Source organism: Pholcus phalangioides, unplaced genomic scaffold (genome assembly GCF_987345545.1).
Source record: "Pholcus phalangioides strain wild (caught in Gottingen) unplaced genomic scaffold, Ppha-v1.0 ptg000014l_1, whole genome shotgun sequence".
Lineage (NCBI taxonomy): Eukaryota > Metazoa > Arthropoda > Arachnida > Araneae > Pholcidae > Pholcus > Pholcus phalangioides.
In genome coordinates, this window is record NW_028301607.1 from 6,792,438 (window position 1) to 6,811,968 (window position 19,531).

General features: G+C 40.3%; 2 protein-coding genes across 2 annotated transcripts in view; one reads left to right on the top strand and one right to left on the bottom strand.

The window, feature by feature from the left end:
• Window positions 1–15,561, top strand: part of LOC149078054 (immunomodulatory peroxidase-like) — a 44,967-nt gene extending 29,406 nt beyond the window's left edge. Inside the window, exons 11-14 of the mRNA XM_089241623.1 lie at window positions 4,226–4,444; window positions 6,510–6,679; window positions 6,805–6,907; window positions 15,125–15,561. Of these exons, the coding sequence (XP_089097749.1) occupies window positions 4,226–4,444; window positions 6,510–6,679; window positions 6,805–6,907; window positions 15,125–15,185 (553 nt within the window). The 3' untranslated portion in view covers window positions 15,186–15,561. The remainder of the gene's footprint in view (window positions 1–4,225; window positions 4,445–6,509; window positions 6,680–6,804; window positions 6,908–15,124) is intronic.
• A 2,534-nt stretch (window positions 15,562–18,095) lies between these two features.
• On the bottom strand, window positions 18,096–19,224 carry Prosalpha4 (proteasome alpha4 subunit). The gene has a single exon (XM_089241624.1). The coding sequence runs from the start codon at window positions 19,103–19,105 to the stop codon at window positions 18,359–18,361; it is 747 nt and encodes a 248-aa protein (XP_089097750.1). The 5' UTR covers window positions 19,106–19,224; the 3' UTR covers window positions 18,096–18,358.
• Window positions 19,225–19,531: the final 307 nt, after the last annotated feature.

Sequence of the window (19,531 nt, forward strand, 5' to 3'; positions counted from 1 at the left end):
TTATAACATAAGTAGGATATAGAATGATGCTCCAGGCACCAAGACCGTCTTAAGCTGAGACCGCATTCGTAACCAACCTGGCCCAATACGTTCCAAAGTAGTAGTGCTGCCGCTCCACCATTGACTATGATTGTCAAATATCGGAGGCTGGAAGGCTACTACTTCTATACCGCATACAGAACTACAAAACTCATATCGCCATACAGCGACTTACTACCGATAGAGTTATGTCGGAAATAAAGGCGCCATCTATCATCGGCCGAGCCGTCTTAAGAGCATCATGGACCCCCCCAGACCAATTGGTTTTTCCGAAGCCCTACCTAGTAAATTCTAGAAAATTCCAACCAATTCTCAATTTTGTGAGCCCCTGGGTGGGCTCATGCGTTAAAACGACACTATCTATCGATGGTTACCTCACGTTCGTCGGAAAAGAACTTGAAGGGAAACGGCTTGGAAAGCTTCTACTTTGCCCCACACGAACTCCGGTTATACCACCATAAAGCAATCTATTACTGAACTAGTAGGGTTGGAAATGAATGCACCATCTATCGGTGATAGCCTCGGGCTCGTTATGGAAAAGACCTTATTTGTGTTCTTTCCCAGGATCGAACATGAAGGCGACATCCATGGTGATAAACGAGCATGTTACCACTTGCATCACTCTGACGAAGGCTTAGAAGGCTGGTCGAGGAGAACGACCAGGACCACCTTCCAGCCCATAGCACAAGTCAAAGGTGTCGTCTTTCTTCCAAGAGTCGTCAACACGAGTAAAACATTGGGGTGGGCAGCTGAAAGTTGTCAGTCATCTCGTATATACGGGACTCGTGCTCATACGCAGGAGGGACAAAGCATGTTTCGGCCAAGAGAGCCGAATGACCTGTATAATAGAGCTAGAGAGTTTTCATATGGAGCCATGTGGCTGACACGGCCAGCGGCAGCTCTCTCGTATGTTCGCGATGTATAACCACCTTTTTTGTCTTCGTCGTAGTAATTGTTCAAATAAATATTTTATTATGTTCAATATATGAACATAATAAAATATTTATTTGGGAGATTTAAATATATTTTTCAACATCATCGACCACCCTTCTCTCTCTACCGCGACAGGATCCCGGGCAAAAGTGCTGTTCTGGCAAAGTGGTGCACCTACCTAGCTAAAAGTGCCTGCCTAAAATATGTGTAATAGACTCTATAATCCGGCCGTGTGCTAGTCTGGTCCGTCCAGTAATCCGGATTTTGATAGGTTGGCTTAATTCATTTGTGGGAAGAAGAAAACATGCACTGTGCATCCAGGGGCCCGCTTTGACACAAAACGGCTCCGGCAAAGGAGAAATTATGGAGGTTTTTGCAGCTCAGGTCAAAGATGTTTCTATACTAAATGAATAAATGTTGTTATGGCCGAAACTAGGAACGAGACTTTATTCTGTGACCTAGGGAAAGTATTCATTTTGGCGCGTCCCTCAAGTGAACTCAGCGCTTTCTCTGATACAGTGCCCGTTGCACCAGACCCCTCTCCCCTGTCCTCCCTTAGTTATGGCCTCCAAAATCATGGTGCCTTGGGCAAATGTACCTCGTGCCCATGTGGAGATCGGGGCCCTGTGTGTATCTATGAACGGAAGTTTATATTATTAAAAAAATTGGGTTTTTTAATAATATACTCCGGCATAACCATAATCTGATATGTGCCGGATTAGTGAGAGTCTTTTGTGAACGCTCATTTTCGAAAATCATAGCATCGAATATCATTATCACAAGGATTATGCATTTGAGGCTACCGGTTGAGCCCCCATTCTTCAAGACGGCCATGTCAGGCCGTTTTTTCCTTTAGACCTGACGCAATCATGTTATTTAGCATAATAGATTGGCTTTAAACGAAATTATTTTTCGATCAAGGCAGTCATGATAACGCAGTGAGGCTTTTGACAGCTTATTCTAAGATTAGCATGGGACATTCCATGCATATGCATGGTATTATGTCAACCTGGTATAAAACCTTTAAAGCAACCTTTCTCAAAGTGTGAGTCGCGGTGACTCGGACCGCGACTCACCGCGTGAATTAACTTTGCTTTGAGCGGATGGTGTTAGACGAGAGTGATTTTGTTCCAGATGAATGCAGCTTGTGTTAAAAAAGCAGAGGAAAATTATAAATTTGTTTCCGCACAGGCTGCACATAATATGCCTCAAGCAGGCACTGGACTGCGCTATATGTGTATAGTGGATCGATGATTGTCCCAAGAGGTTTTGAATTGATGTCATAACTCACACAAGGCGGGGTAGGAGCACACAGGTTCTGAGGCCCATGGTTGTTTTGATTTTATTTTTTGCACCACATAAATGCTCTGAAAAAAATCATGGCTATTTAATGATTAAACATGCATATTTAGTATTCGATTAAATTGACAAGAGTAGTCCTCAGAGGTGTGTGACAGATGCGGCCACACAAGGCCCCTCGCTGGAAGAAGTCCCGCATGCAGGGCCGCAACTAGGGGGAGCAAGCGGGTCTCGTGCCCCGGGCGGTGGACCCGAGGGGGGGCGCAAATTTCATTCTGAAACCTCTCCTTGAACATTACAAGGGGGGCGTCAAAATGCTCGCTTGCCCCGGGTGACCAAGCATCTAGTTGTGGCCCTGCCCGGATGCGTGGTAATATGAAAAAAATATAACAACATAGCCATGTTTCAACTATAGAAATGATAACGATTGTTCCAAATAATACAACAAATAAACGAGAATTATTCGCAACTCGAGAGAGCCCCCCCACAGATAATTTTCTCTACCGACTCCGCGTCTGGTAATGGTGGCCCTGGAATTAGCCTATTGCTGAGAGTCTAGTAAAATTTTATTTTGGACTTGAAATCAATGTAACTTGGATAATAATGCAGTTATTATAAACTATAATTAAAACTATAGGTGGCTTAAACGCAATCGATTTTTCAGCTAGTTTTTGGACCCTTAATACCATTATGTTTAGTTATTTTTTCTTCCTTCCAAAAAGTATGCTTTTAGTGCCTTTTTTGCCTTGCCTATTTCGACCATTTTTACTGCCTGAACATCCGGGCTCTAGTCATCTCTAATTTTGAGACTACATGGTAGCACCAACAATTTAAATCAAACAGTGGAAATACCCATTTTACGACTTCAAGCTAGGGTCAGTGCCGTCTTAACGCATGGGCCCACCTGGGGGCTTCAGGAAAATTAGAAGTAGTTGAATTTGTCGATAATTTAACAGGTAGGGCCTCAGTGAAATCACTTGGTCCAATACAATAACAATTATACAGGGCTCTCGGCTAAAAATCACTTGGTCCGGGATCCCATGCCGATCTTAAGACGGCCCTGGCAATCGATTTTATCGATAATTGCTGAAAATTGATGATAGTCTGCGCTGACGATCGAAATGAATAATCAAAACATCTTACACAACAAATGTATCTCGAAACAAAAAATAGCCATCGAGTATAAAAAAAAAAATTTGAATTTTTACACCTCATGCTTGATTAAAAGAGAACAACTATTCTCGCCATCTATCGGCAGAGTAAGAAAACCGAAACTAAAAATTTGATATGTTGCCAACAGATGGCAGCGCAGAGTTCTCATTATAATTTCGGCTTTTGAAATTGTATTTCAGTCAGTTACAATACGGTGACCATGTTAACACGTATTTTTCACACTTTTTTGTTGGGTTAAAAATGTCCCATATTTTCCTCGAAGCCAACTTCTATTGCATGTCATTTAAGTCACATATTTGTCGCTTGCGTCGTTTTTATACTTCATTGGAATTAGAATCGGGACAATTGGCATTTTTTGACAGTTCTTACTGCAATTGGAAATTACCTTGGTGGGCAGGTTGGTGTTAAGTTTTATTAATTCCATAACAATATGGAAGCATTTGCAAAACATGTAAACTTTGCCTAATGTGGAAAAAAATTGCTATTTATTGCTAAAAAAAAATTGCCTTTTGTTTGGAAGGGGATCATCAAATTTGCAGTTAATTAAAATTTATACACATTGAGAAAAAAAAGAGTTGACGTGACATTTCCCCGATTTCAGTGGAGATCCCGAATTCAGGTAAGACTTGTTAAGAAAAGAGACATACAAAAAGTCGAGATGATTGCTCTCACGGTAGCCATTACAGACTTATACTACACTTACTATAATTTGAAACATGCGTGCGTGTCTCTGCATCAAATAATAATAATGACTTTGTATTCAATTTTATCATTTTTCAAGGTGGATGGTAAGAGACGTCACCAATCACTTGTACCAACTGCGGGGCAACGAGAGCGGCCTCGACTTGGCTTCACTGAACATCAAGCGTGGAAGGGACCACGGAATTCCACCCTACACGGAAATGGTCAGGTTCTGCGGCGGCCCGGATATCCGGACATTCAGGGATTTGGACAGACTCTTCCAGAGAGGCTACAGGCAAATATTCCAAAGAGTTTACGAGTAAGTTGTGAACTACCTATCAATGCAGACATTACTTTCAGAAAGATATTATATATAGATATAGAAGCAGATTAAGAGGTCGGTTGAGAAAATACTGGGTCCTCTTAAACTCTTAAATTGAGAAAAAAAGTCTAAACTTGGGGTTTTTTGGGGACCGGTGCGCCAACCGTTAAATCCACCTCTGCATAGATAGTAACGCCATTTGCTTCGTGAACGAATGAAATTTAAAGTGAAGCGCACATTCCTTGTGCATAGAGGAACCTCCCATAACGGACATTTCCCCATTAACCACTTTACGATCAAGGACGTAATATTACGTCCAAATGCCTGAGGAATAAATTCAAACAAGCTCTCTGTTTTCTTTCCTCTCTCCTCATCATCACGAGGCTTTGTTGTAACCCTACGAAGTTTCCATTTTACCTTCCTTTTACTTCTGTACAATAATTAGTGATTTTTTCCCCCACATCTGATGTATCCTTCTACTACGCACATATAAGAGAGAAAGATAACAGGGGTCTCAGGAAATGGATGAAAAGAAAAATCTACTTCGTTAAACTTGCACTCTTACCTCTATCCTTTCTCTTATCTATCATACTGTTTTCCTTTCATTTGTTTTTTTCCCTTTTCTTCTACTTTTTCCTCCCTTCACCTTCTTTCTCTTTTTCTAACGTGCAATGAGGGTTGGGTTAGGACAAGGTTTCCATATTTATCGCTCATTCGCTAAATAGAGATCATCCGAATTTCTCGCCAATACCTTGTAAGCGAAGGGGTTAACAGAAACTTTTTTCTGAATTATGTCTGTTAATGGTCTATTGAAAATTCCTATCTACAGTATTATAACGGACACTTCGCAAAAAAATTTGGTCTCTAAAAGTTCCATTATCGGGAGATTGTACTGAAAACAAGGAATGTTAAAACTTTAAAAATTAATTAAAAAAAGAATGACAAAGAAAATTGTAGTTTGCGCGAATAGGATCAGAGATTGGACAGGACCAGTAGTTCTAAATTGGTTGTTCTAAAGTTTGTGTTTTTTGGAGCGCCCGCCGTTAAATCCGCCTCTGCCTACAGTGTGCACAAGCATGGGAATAGACAAAAGAATGACCCAGAGAGCAAGGGATCAGGTCAGTGAGCAACCAAAGAGTGACCTCGAGAGTGTGAGTGAGCATCTGAGCAACAAAAGCAGTGTGCAAGCACGTGAATTACAAAAAGTGACCAGAGAGTGTGAGAGAATGAGTGACCAAAAAAGTACATAAATATAGGAATGACCAAAATAGTGACCTAGAGATCGTATGAGCAAGGAAGTGATCAAAAGAGTGACCTTGACAGTGCATGAGCATGGGAGTGACCAAAAGAGTGACTTAGAGACACAGTCTAGAATGGGAGAAGGGTGGAAAAATTCATGTAGCCGGAAAAAGCAAAACCGTTCGAATCCGCTCATATATCCTTCTCCTCCTAACCAGATCTTTGCCCACTACTCCGTCTTAATGAACAGCTTTTATCAGGTTGTCGAAGGAGACCTGGGTCATGCTCGAAAATATGCACGCATGTGTTGTGAACTTAATGTGAAGTTTGTTTCTGTGTAATGCTTGTTATAGTGTTGCCATCTCCGCCATTGCTTTTTCAAATTATCGCCTATCTGTCCATGCAATTCATCTTAAAAGGTTAAGAATTCCTAGTGGAAGGCATATTAGCCTCTATAAAAATGCTAATGTATGTTACACATTGGAAATAGCAAAACTACCCACCAGAAACAATGATCTTTGTCTATTGGACACTTGCCCAATATAAATATTTGCACATGGTGAATAGGAAAGCCGGAAGTCAAAAATGTTTGGTATTGCTCGAGTAACGAACATAATGTTCATTTGGATATATATGTTCACTTTTTACCATACATCACACATTCAACAAAAATGTCCCGTTTTTGGTAATTCTCCCATCGCCTGAACTGAGGGGAGTATGAGCTATATTTGAATGATGATTGGCGTTGCTTAACAACATGAGCATATATGTTCCGGCGTCCATGATGGTGAAATAACATTTCAAATTTTCTTACTATTTTCAGGTCTGTTGAAGACATAGATTTCTTCTCTGGTGGACTAGGAGAGAGACCGAACCAAGGAGCTGTGATCGGTCCGACCTTCACCTGCGTCGTTGGCATACAGTTCTACCACCTCAAGTATGGCGACAGATTTTATTTCGAGCACGGAGGGCAAGCTGGCTCTTTCACCCCAGGTGATACACTCATTTCATTGCTTTTATTGTCATAATTGTACAGAAATGAAACACAGATTTTGCTTCAACTCTTGGTATTGTGAATTGATAAGAAACGGTTCTAAGTTGCCATTTTATACTTCCAGAACAACTGCAACAGCTGAGGCGAATATCGTTTGCCAAAATAATATGTGAAAATACAGATATGAGTGAGATTCAACGATCAGTCATGCTGTATCCTAATAATAGGTAAGTTCTATTCAAACAACTCTTCAGCTCTGAGGATAACAAAGAACAAATCACATGGAGACCCTTGTCAGATACTCAAGCTAGAGTTTTTATTGGATGTGAACTTGATGCTAAAACTTCAGTTGGTGACGTTTGGTTTGCTCAAGGCGCTAGAATCCGTATATAGCTGAGAAGTAGAGGGAACAAAGTCATGGGAATCTAAAGCCTGCATCCCATCAAAATAAGTTCTGCAAATAACAAACTTTTCATGCATCGTCCCCACCCTCAAGGCTATCAAAATTACAGTTAGCCGAAAGGGGGGGGGGATAAAATAAATTTAGCAGGAATGACAAAAAAAAAGGGGGGGGGAATTCCACCATTTTGAAGCGAACACCGAAAACGACATAATTATGTCAAGAAGGTACGTATCCGGAATGATGGGTTGGGAGGAGAAGGACCCTCCCATGTTGGGATTTTTAGAGTGCCCTTCTATAATGAATTTATAGCATGAAAAAAATTGTTCCAGGCTGTCTGTGGGGCCATGGGGAGGGAAAATTGTGTGAATTCTTTGAATCGTCCCACACTTTATGGGGCAGAAAATTTGAAATATTACTCGGTTCTTGGAAGGGACAATTGTTACAATTGTTCCCCCAATGGATCTGCGCTTGAGCAAAGGCAGTCATCTTCAGCTGCGAATGAAGCCAAAGCAAATATCTTTAGCCACGAATAGAGTGGAGACAGATATCTTCAGCTTTGATGAAACAAAGACACATGTTCAGCTGGGAATGGAGCGGAGGCGGGCGGATCTAGGATGATGTGTCAGAGAAGTGAGACTTATTGTGTAGGTGCATTGAATCATCCCATATTTTACAGGACAACCAAAAGAGTGAGTGACCAAGAAAGCACGTGAATGACAAAAAGTGACCTAGAGCATCTGTAAGCATGTAAGTGCATTTGCAGGCATGTGAATAATCAAAATAGTGCCTTTTTTGGAGTTTGACCAGATCAGTGAGGAACCAAAAGAGTGGCATAAAGAGTGATAAAGAGCTTGGGAATGGCTAAAAGCAGGACCGGATTAACCATTAAGCAAAATAAGCACGTGCTTAGGGCATCAGCATGGGCGGGGTACGGGGGGGGGGGCATTACCCCTAGCGTCAAAAGTACAGTCGACTGATCGATAAATGCATGCATATATGAATTGACATCATCGTCATCGTGTCCCCCAGCAATAGTGACCACGTCCCCCAGACTTCCAAGTCTATCTCCGCCTATGGGCATCGGTACAAAAGGGGCACCACAAAAAGATATCAAAGGCCATTTTTTTTTTTCTAATGTGAAATTTTTTTTCAACATCGATCATCCGATAAAAGATCCTAAAATTTTAAGAACACTTGATTGTACAGTTGAAGATCATTATCACAAGAATGGCACGAAAGATGAGAAAATAATAACATTGCAAACTAGACTTCACACATTATTGCTGAGTTTTTTTGATTAGCTTTCCACAATTTTCATAAAGTACGCCCAGGGCTGTCTTAACATTATCATACACCCACACACACAAAGCGATTTTTCTGAGAGAGGTATTACTCACCTAGCTAAAAATCCCTACCTACCTATTTGTGTATTTACTCTTGAAAATCGGAACCAGATCTAATTGTCACTTGACACCCCGGTGTCAGAAGTGCCCAGATGGGCCCATGCAGTAAACCAAGTTCTACAGAATAAGGACATGATTTTTGTGGGTCATTAGTGGATCAACTGTGTAGTTTGATCTATAAAAGAAATGCTACCAGGTGTAAATTACAAACTTGATATTTGTATGTATCTAAAAGAAAAAATACTCAATTTATAACGGTGATTCGTCAGAAATAAGATACATACTGGCAGGGCCGCAACTGGATACTTGGTTAGCCGGGGCAACCACTCATTTAGGCAACCCCCCTCATAATGCTGAAGGATAGGTTGAATGGGGAAATTTGCGCCCCCTTTTGTGATGCTCCCATGCAGGCCGGGCACCAGACCCGCCTGCTCGCCCACTAGTTGCGGCCCTGCCTATTGGTAATTTTATGGCCATACTAAGATTCAATGGTTTCTCCTTGGAGTGTTGTTACAACCTTTATCTCATCCACCGTTCGTCGTAGTGGTATGGTTCTAATCGTAAAAATTCTCAAAATGTGACCAGAAATTACCCTGTACGAGTTTTGAGGATGGAAATACAGTGTACACAAAATAAAAAAATGTTAATTTTTATACGATTCCCCCGTCCTATAACTTCCAATTAGACAGTTATTGCTCTTTCTCTTCTGAGCCCAACAAACAAATTACATGTTTTTAACTGCATTCAGTGCCGTCTTAAGGCATGGGCCTACCCGGGCACCTCACAAAAATGAAATCTGGTTGAAATTTTCAAGAATTTGCCTTGTAGGGCCTCAGAAAAATCACTTGGCCCGGGGGCCCATGATGCTCTTAAGACGGCCCTCACTGCATTAATCCCTGATATTTAAAATCATAAATCGAAAACAGGTCCGGGCTTAGGAGAATTTTGCGGCCTCTCTAAAAAACTTTTATGTAGTTGCTCCCCAACTTACAAACCTTTCGAGTTACGAACATAAATCTTTAAGGGGAAATCTTTTTTCACAAAAAACGCATTTTCTATTACACTCATTTTTTTTCCTTATTTCAGGAACGCGTTGATAGTATGGATCGTAATCAAACACGATCCATTGAGAGGGAACGGCATCTAAATTAATTTTACAAAATTCGTAAATTATTAATAATAATTAGCGCGTCGTCCACCTGCTGACCTGACACTTCATCGTGGCTCGAATCATATATTGAACAGACATAAATTTTTGTCATACTTTTGAAGCGCTTCATCATCTCCTTATCAGATATACGTTGCAATTCGATAACTTTGATCATTTTTCGAATTTTTTTATTGCTGTTTTTGTTTAATTAATGGAAATTAATAGAAGCAAACGAATCGAATACTGGAATTCCATGATCCCCACAAGGAGGGGGGGGGGGCTGACAGGCAGCAGGATTGTCTTCAGGGCATCATGGGCCCCCGAGCCAAGGGATTTTTTGGAGGGCCTACCTGAAAAATTCAACTACGTCTCGTTTTTCTGAGGCACCTCCTCTCTTGAGGCCCTTCAGCCACGGGGAGGCATGCATTAAGACGACACTGCCTAAGGTTCGCACCAGGCGTCCTCCCTTTTTTCAGTTTTGAATCTGGTAACCCTATCTGAAGACCACATAATCCGTATTTTCACTTATTTGTTCGTTCATCCATATTGTCCGAATTTCTTTTGTGGAAAGAAATAATTATATTTTGTACATAAAATCGATTATTGCAAATGTATTGGTTGTATCGATTATTGCGAATTTTGTTACTGAAATTTTCGTCTCAAAAAATTTACGCTAGAAAATAACACACAAGAACTCTCTCTTATTTTTCATAATCGCATGAGTTGCCTGAAATTTCGAGATTAGATGGCAGCACCAACAGTATATAAATTAAGCCTCCATGGAGCTTATATTACTAAGGTGACTATAAGGCAGTGGCTCTCGGTGACAACACACAATCCCACGTTATTTTCTTATGGCATCCCCACAGGAATTTAAAACAATAAATGAAAGAAACAATTTCAGCATCGATGAGATAATTCCAGAATTAATGAAAGAGATAATTCTAGAATTAATGAAGGAGATAATTTCAGAATTGATGAAAGAGATAATTTCAGAATTGATGAAAGAAACTATTGCACATTAATGAAAGAAATTATTGCACATTAATGAAAGAAATTATTGCACATTAATGAAAGAAATTATTGCACATTAATGAAAGAAATGATTGCACATTAATGAAAGAAATGATTGCACATTAATGAAAGAAATGATTCCAGTATTACTGTAATAAATAATTTAATCTTTTTTCACCTTTAGATGAGTTCTCCATATTTTTTTTTATCTTTAAAACCCAATATATAGATACCGAACTGTACATTTTTATGGGCAAATTGCCCGGCGGGAACTTTGTTTTCGCCGAGTCCCGTGATTCCCTTGCTTTCGATGTCGCTGCCTTCGTGGCGGCTGGATGCTTCCTCCAGTAATATAACCTCGATGCTGTCGTCTGCTTCTCTCAAGGTACGTTTTTTGGACGTCTCCTTTTGCCCTGAAAAAGTTACTGAACTGGCAGTTCGAACTTTCAGTTCTGTTTGTGAGCTTAGCTTGTAGGGAACTGACTTCTTCTCTGTCGTCTGCTCATTAAGAGGTTCTTTGTTTTGGACGTCTCCTTGTGCTCAAATAAAATAACCGAACCTTTAGTTTAAATTCCCAGTTCAGTTTATGAGCTTTGTTTATAAGGAACTGAGCGGAATAAGGAATATAGTTTTTTTACTTTAAACTTCATCGTCACCACATGAGTCACTTTTAAATTTGAGATTAGATGGCAGCACATTACTATAAAGTGGATTTTGGAAAAATTCTCTTTTTACCATCTAAAGCCGGGTTTTGGATGTCTCCTTGGGTCTTGAAAAAATTATTGAACTGGAAGTTTGATCTTTCAGGTCAAATTATAAGCTTTGTTTATAAGGAGCAAAGCTGAATGAAGAATTTAGTTTTTTATACCTGAGCTTCGTCATCACCACATAAGGCACTTCTGATTTTGAAAGTAGATGACAGCACGAACAATATTTTTAAAAATGAATGTCTTGAAGTATCCTAGAGTATTAAATTATTTTTAATTCCCTTTAAATTGCCATTGTGAATTCGCTGTAAATGCTACAAGGCAAAAAACAAAACAAAAAAACCTGCTATTGGCGGACGGTGTAACGTTTCGAGTCACCCGGTATATACGGGACTCATTACTTCCTAGATACAATATCTATAGGACGTACTGGCCTAGCGGGAAGACGGGATGCATCTATCGCACCCACGTCCTGCAGCAGGGGTCGCTAGGTTGGGTCCTTAGAGGCCAGATTTGGGAAAGAAGCTGAGACAGACATCTTAAACTGCGAAATGTGTGGAGGTAGAAATATTCAGCTCCAAAATGAGTGGAGGCAGAAATATTCAGCTCCGAATGGAGCGGAGGTACAGACATCTTCAGGTGCGAATAAAGCCGAGGCAGAGATCTTCAGCTGTGAATGGAACGAAGGCAGGTATCTTCAGCTGCTAATGAAGCCGAGACATATCTTTGGTTGCGAATACAGTCGTGGCAGGGCCGTCTTAAGAGCATCATACGCCCCCGGGCCAAGTGATTTTTCCGAGGCCCTACCAGGCAAATTCTTGAAAATTTCAACCAGATCTCATTTTTGAGAGGGCCCCTTCCTGTCTTGAGGCCCCCGGGCCGTGTCAGGGTGGGCCGATGCCTTAAGACGGCACTGTCATGGCAGACATCTTCAGCTTCGAATGGAATGAAGGCAGGCAGATCCAGGGCGATGTCGGAGAAACGACTTCCTGTCTAAGTGCATTGGATCATCCGTATTTCACGGGACAGATAAATTTTTCCCATATTTATTCGGTTCTTATGAAGGGCGATCGCTCCCCGACTGGATCTGCATTTGGGCACTGCTCTAAGAAGAGTACGAAATTCGAGTTGAAAAAAGAGCTTTGTCGACAAAAAAAAAAAAAAAAACGTGGGCAGGGGACACCAAAAATAGGTTCCTCACAAGTACAGATTTCTTCTTCAGTCACCTTTGTTCTTAACGCATATTGGTGCATCCGCCCCCCCCCCCTCCAGAAGCAGGGCCGCTGTGTCAGTTTTTTTACCGGATATGAATTTATAAAAATTATGGATCCCATATCCTACAGCATGGCTCCTAGGCTGGTATCTCTGGTACGCTTCCAGGCCAAACTTTTCATGCTCCTTCTCTGTAGTAAGTTTATAATGTGGGAAAATATACACAAAAAAATGAGAATTATCGTCCCGTGTCTGCTCCCCTTTAGTTGTGGCCCTCGGGAGCAGCGTGTCTTGTGACCCGGATCAGAGGGGTTGGTCACCAAAATGCGTCCTTGCCCCGGCTGACTAAGCATTTAGTTGCAGTCCTGCCTACTCCTGTGGGAAGGGCCGCAACTAGTGGGGGTGGGCAAGCGGGTACCAAAATGTGATCTTGCTCGGCTGACCAAGCATCGACCCTGCTTGTGGGAAGGAGCCTATGGATGTCCACCCAGGGACGTAGCGTGCCTTCTCGAGGGTCCCGGGGCAGACTTTCTTGGAGCCTCTTGAAAAGATTTATTATCATGCAAAATAAGTGTATATTTTTTTGTAAGCTCCCCTCATTTGCTTGAGGCAGGACTCGAGGGGGGGGGGGGGGTGGGCTCAGAATAATAGGATTTGGTGAACTTTTTTTCGGAGCATTTCCAGACAGAAGGGAGGGGGTGGGGGCTTAGATATATCCCTTTGTTCGGGTGCCAGGGCCGTCTTAAGAGCAAAATGGGCCTCGGGCCAAGTGATTTTTCTGAGGCCCTACGAGGCAAATTTACATGTATGCTCCTCGAAAATTTCAACTATATCTCATTTTGTGAGACAAGTTGGGATAGAACAGCATAAATGAGGGAAAGAGCCTTGTCCCTTAGTTTACATGTTCTTTCCCAACTTTTCGCAGATTTTTGTATTTGCAACAACTTTTTAATTCGGTTTTTCAGGACAGGGTGTCCATGTAAAATCAATTTTTTGTGACATCGTATTTTCATTCTCAAAACTGAAACAGAGTGGTTTCTGGACACATTCTTAGCATTTTTCAAATTGGAACCATATGTGTACGACAAATAGTTGATGAGATGAAGGGCGAATTAACAGAGGCCACCGTATAGTAAATCTATGGTCTATCTAAAAAATGAAAGTTCGAAAACCTGCATTTTTGCAATTCAAAAAAAAAAGGTAAAATTGACATGCATGTCTCATCTTGCATAATTTTAAAAATTAATCTTTTAACAAATTTTTCATAAGAATTTTTAATCCAGAAAAGTATAGAGAGATCAAAAGCTGAATTTGGGGATGGAAAAACCAATAAAATTTAACAATGTAATTTAAAAGCCAGAATCGAAACACTGAAAGGAAAATTTAAGATGCGTTGAGTTAAGCAAATAATGTGGAAAACAATCCTTTTTGATTGAGGGCCCATTTCCTCGATTAAAGTATGTAAAAATATATGATGGCTCATCTCTACTAAGTATAGACACAAATGTGGCAAGTAGCATTAGTTTTGAAGATGTTATAAAAGACTTTGAGCTAGAAAAAAGTAGGAGTAAGCTTTTAGATAAATAGAGTGCTCAGAAATATCCAGTTCGTATATTCAACCTTAGACATAGTCATGGATCCACAGCAATGAGTCAGGAGGGGTGGCTGATTGTGTAAGATTGTAGGATTGTGCTGTATTTTACGGGACAGGCCAAGTTTTACCATATTATCCAGACTTTGGGAGGGGTGATTACTCCCAACCCTACTTCTGGATCCACAGCTGGTCTTAGATTAGTTACTTCTGAAATACAAAGTTTCATTAAATGTTTTTTTCCATTGATAGATTCAACATTGTGTAAAATATACGTATAAAGGGAGGCTCCCTTTATACGTCACCAAAATCATTTAATTGCTTAGGATCGAAGGGTGTTCAAACATCTTAATCTGGCCCTGGCTAAAGGGAATGTGATAACATACGAGTGTCAAAAATAGTGTGTAAGCATAGGAGTTACCTAGGGAGTCAGGAACTAAGTCAGAACAATCAAATGAGTGACTAAGAAAATGTGAAAGCATGTGAGAAACTAAAACAGTGTGCAAAAGAAGTATGTAGGCATGTGAATGATCAAAAGAATACCTTTTTTAGAGTTTGACCAGATCAGTGATGAACCAAAACAGTGGTGTGGAGTGTGGGAACATGGAGGAGATCTAAAGAGTGACATAGGGTGTGTGTAAGCATGAGAGTGACTTAGAGAGCAAATTTAACAAATTTCACCACTTTAAATGCTCCTTCAACATTACAGAAAGAAACGGGCAAAGGGGACACCAAAATGTGTGCTTGCCTCTGCTGACCAAGCATTTATTTGTGGCCCACAAGCAACAAAGCCACAAGTCCACCTCTGCACATGAGCACCAAAATCTTACAAAAAAAGAAAAAAAAAAAACGGGTCCTTTTCCAAAGAGAGAAATACCAGTTACAAAAAAATTTGTTTATTAACCGCCATCTTTCTTTGTTCTGATTTCAATCAATTCCTATAATTTCTCCATTTATATTCTAGGAATCCAATCAGAAGATGTGAAGATTTACCCGACATAGATCTGAGGTATTGGCGGGACTAAAGTGCCGACAACTTGTCTTTAATAGCTGGAGTTTCACACTCAAGAAAGACATACAAGGTCAACGAAATGAAAATAAAAAATGAATGAATACATATTATATGCCAATGCACACATTCATAGACGTCATAACAGACGAGCAGTATTTAGTGGATCAAAAGACTGTGAACGGACAAAAACCGTAGAACTAATTTTAAAGGGAAAAGAATCTTTGCATCATGATGTACTGAAATAATCTGTGAATTTATCAACAGCAAACTGGCAACCCGTTTGTATCAACTAATAAATATTCTTGATCATTTTTCAGATATATTATATTTTCGTTTTGGAATCCTGATTATACGTGTATAATAAAATCAAATATTATTCAATCATTGAAGGGTTGGTTATTCATTGAATCAAAAACATTTTGTTCAGCGTTTTCGGAATATTTTCACACTTGATTATTTTTTTTTTAAAACACAGTCCATTTCAGATTCCTGAATTTAGAGGATATGGGCCCGAATTAGTCATTTTCACAGTTGTTATAAATGCTCAATGAACAAAATTATTCCGTTTTGCAACAGTCAAACTTGGTTATATCAAAGGTTATGCAATATTTTGTCCGAGGGTGACATTTCCAAGGCCTTTTTTTGATAAAAAAAATATTATAATCAGATGCAAACAAATACTGCACGTTATGATTTGGACAGTGGCGTCAGAGCCAGGGGATTTACAAGATGCTTGAGTACCCACAGTATTTTGTAGCACCAGTCTGAGCACCTCCAGAATTGATTCAGAAATCAAAATCTCATGCATAAAGATCAAGTTGAGCACCCACAGGTCTGAAACACGTATGACGCCTCTGGATTAGGATGACTACATTTGATTGAAAAAAAAATGGAATATTGGGACCATGAATAGGCCTATAAAAGATACAGTAAAACCTCTCGACAACAGAAAGCATGGGGACAGAAAATTCCATTCATTACAGGGAGTAACCGATAACAAGTAAAATATATTAAGGCTTATTGACATAATTCTAAAAAAGTTTGTTAACGGGAGGAGTGTCCGTTATAGGAGGTTCTACCATGTTGCCAATGCTCACCGAAAATGTTGCTAATTGTTGTCGAAACTGTCTGGTATTGCTTATACGCCTATATGGTCATTGGCGAGAAACACAATGCTACAGAAAGTCTAAAGTTGTTCAAAATGCATTTCACAACGAAAACATTCAGCATACAACAAATATGCGAGATGAGCATTCACAGTCGTATTTATTATACAGGGTGAATGTGACCTATTCCGCCACGCGAAAAAAGGCTGATCATGAAATGCCCTACCAGCCCTGTCCTATTTCAAATCGCTTTCGAGTTATGGTGGATAACTGATTGTGGGGAAAAACCCTGAATCTGTGAATAATTTCTGGAAGACTTACGCACAAACCAAGTTCCTATTTAGAAAGAGCAGAAAAAAAATCCTATAATATGACAACATTTGCATCGAAACATATGGATTTTTACCAGCGAACTACCAACACTGAAAGATTGGCGAAGTTCAAAATCGAATTGTTGAAAAATTTTTTAATTGCCAATTCCGCAAACACCCTTTTAGCTACAATCAGTAAAATTTACCAGTAAACTTGTCTATTGGACCAGTTTTTGAAAGAGCTCCCAACAAATCATAGCTTTCTGGATCAAAAGAAATTTCGCCTTAGGTTTGTAACGCATCACTGAAATCAGCATTTGTCAAAGCAGACACCTTATGGATTTTGATGAAAATTCAATTTTAAAGCATAATGGCAACTGAATATTTCGCGCTGATCACTGTTTAAAACCATTTTAGCGGCACACTTTGGGTGAGAGAAACTGAGGTTATCCACAGGCGACAAAAAAGTTTTCTAGTCTGGTTGAAGAATGTTCAACGAAAAAATTCATGATAACAAGACTAACGCTGTAGATAAATAGGAATTGAAAATGCTGATAAAATAGACGAACATAGCATTTTGACTTGAAAAGCATTGCTGATCCCAATGACAACTTTTGAAAAAGCCAAAGTAATCTAGGCGACAAAAAATTGCCACGGCAGTGTAGGCTATGATTCAACTGGAAAATTTTCTCAGAGATAGTTTTTTCCCTAACAACATAACTTATCTCTACACTGAATTGCTTGATGCAATGAAGTTCTATTATTGATGTTGAGATGAAGTGTCAGCTAAAGGTGTATTATCTTCACCTGCTTTATTACAGCTTTAATTTCAGTGGTGCTGGTTAACATTCCGATAAATTTCATTTTTATACCATAACGTTCTTGCTAAATATTGCGTTAAAAAGCCTAGTATCATGGCACAGACGTACAGAAAGAATCAAGCTAAAATGCACCAATTTGGTGTTGAAAAAAATGTGTGGATGGTAATAAAGGCAAAATACCTTAAATGCTAATTACAATTTGAAACTAGGGTTATCTATTGGTGACAAAAATTTTTTTTCTGTCTTATTGAAGAATGTTTGTCAATGAAAAAATCGAAAAATTCATGATAACTAGACACATACTGGTGATATTGTTTGAAAATGAAGTTAAAATAGATGAATACAGCATGTTGGCTTCAGTGGCATAGTAGTAGTAGCATGTTGCCATGAAAAGCAATTCTTGTTGCTAATGACAACTTTTGAAAAAGCCAAAGTTGCCACAACTTTGTTTACGGAATCGTAGCCAATTACCTCTTGCTCTCATCATGCGCAGATCCAGAGAAAAGCAAACATTCCTCTCAAGAGCCAAATAACAGCAGGAAAGTCAATTTGTCACGTAAACCAACAGGCGATCCAATGGATTTACATAGTAAATCGCCCCCCTCCTCCCGACACATTGTAATACAACACCAATACTTAAAACTCGATCATACACATGGAAAAAGAACCAATAATTCGCTAGAAATAAGAATCTCAAAAAATTTATTCTTTTTTTTTTTCACGAAGGAACTGCTCGTAACATTTCGTCTCAGACATTCAAAAAATAACAAAGCTAAACTTGTCATCGATTTTTTCCCCCTCGTCTCGCGAAATACAACACAGCAAAGACATCAACGGGAAAATGTTCACAACCCCTCCCACAAAATATTATAATGAAGTTCACCCGTTAACACTGAGAAAAAAAAATAGAAAAAAATTATTAAAAGGGAGTTATCGTTAACATTATCGTCATTTTTTCTGTTTCTTTTTGTCGGCCTCCTCGGCTTTCTCCTCCTCGACGGCTGCGACGTGCTTCTCGACGACCTTCGGATCGAGCATCTCCATGGGGAACCCTTGCCTCATGACAGCGACTTCCATGTTCTTGCCCTGGACGACTTCCATCAGCGCCCTGATGGCCAACTTGACAGTCTTCTCGTCGCCTTCTATGTTGGCCTCGTTGTAGTTCTTCTCGAGGTACTCGCGGACGGTGCTGGCGCTGCGACCCGTGGCGCAGGCCTTCCACTCGTGGTAGACGCCGGACGGATCCGTCTGGAACAGGCGTGGGGTGCCGTCGTCGTCGAAGCCGGCGATCAGGGCAGAGATACCGAACGGCCTGCGGCCATTGCTCTGAGTGTACTTCTGCTTCAGCTGAGAGATGAACCTAGTGATGTATTCGAGGCTGACGGGATCCTCGACCGTCAGCTTGTAGCTCTGGCACTCGACCCGGGCCCTGTCGATGAGGATGCGGGCGTCGGCCGTCAGGCCCGCGAAGGCCATCACGACGTGGTCGTCCAAGCTGCATATCTTGCGGACGGTCCTCTCCTCCTGCAGCTTCGCGACCGATTTCTTCTCGACGGCCAAGACGACTATCTTCTTACCTCGGACGCCGACGGCAGTCGATCCTTTCTTGACGGCCTCCTGGGCGTACTCGACCTGGAAAAGATGGCCGTCTGGAGAGAATACAGTTATAGCGCGGTCGTACCTCGAACTGCTCATGGCTGATTTGGATTTTGAATTGAGTAACTTCCAACGGCAAACTCGCAAATAAGTGATTTCACAAACAAAAATATCAAAACTCGCAATTCACTCTTTGTTCCGGTTACAGTTACGATCATTGATATCGTTGCCAAATTCTAAAAGGATAACTTTATCTTTACCGCCCACTTCCGAAAAACAGCCAATCAGCAGCGACTTCTTGTCGAAAATGAATCAATTTCTATTCTCAACTGCTGTTCAATTCGACAACGCTGTCGAGTCGAGATTCCAGACAGTTTATCAGATTTAATTTGGTATAACTTTATTTCCGATTTTGTTGAAAATATTTGACTTATTTATGATTTTTGCAGTATGCAAAACATTTGAAATATGATAAAAATTTTAAAATTATTTACTCCTTTGAAAGGGGGAATAAAGTGTTAAAAA

Bases quoted from the DNA above. Each gene is read 5' to 3' on its own strand.
- Prosalpha4 (XM_089241624.1), bottom strand. From the start codon at position 19,105: ATGAGCAGTTCGAGGTACGACCGCGCTATAACTGTATTCTCTCCAGAC.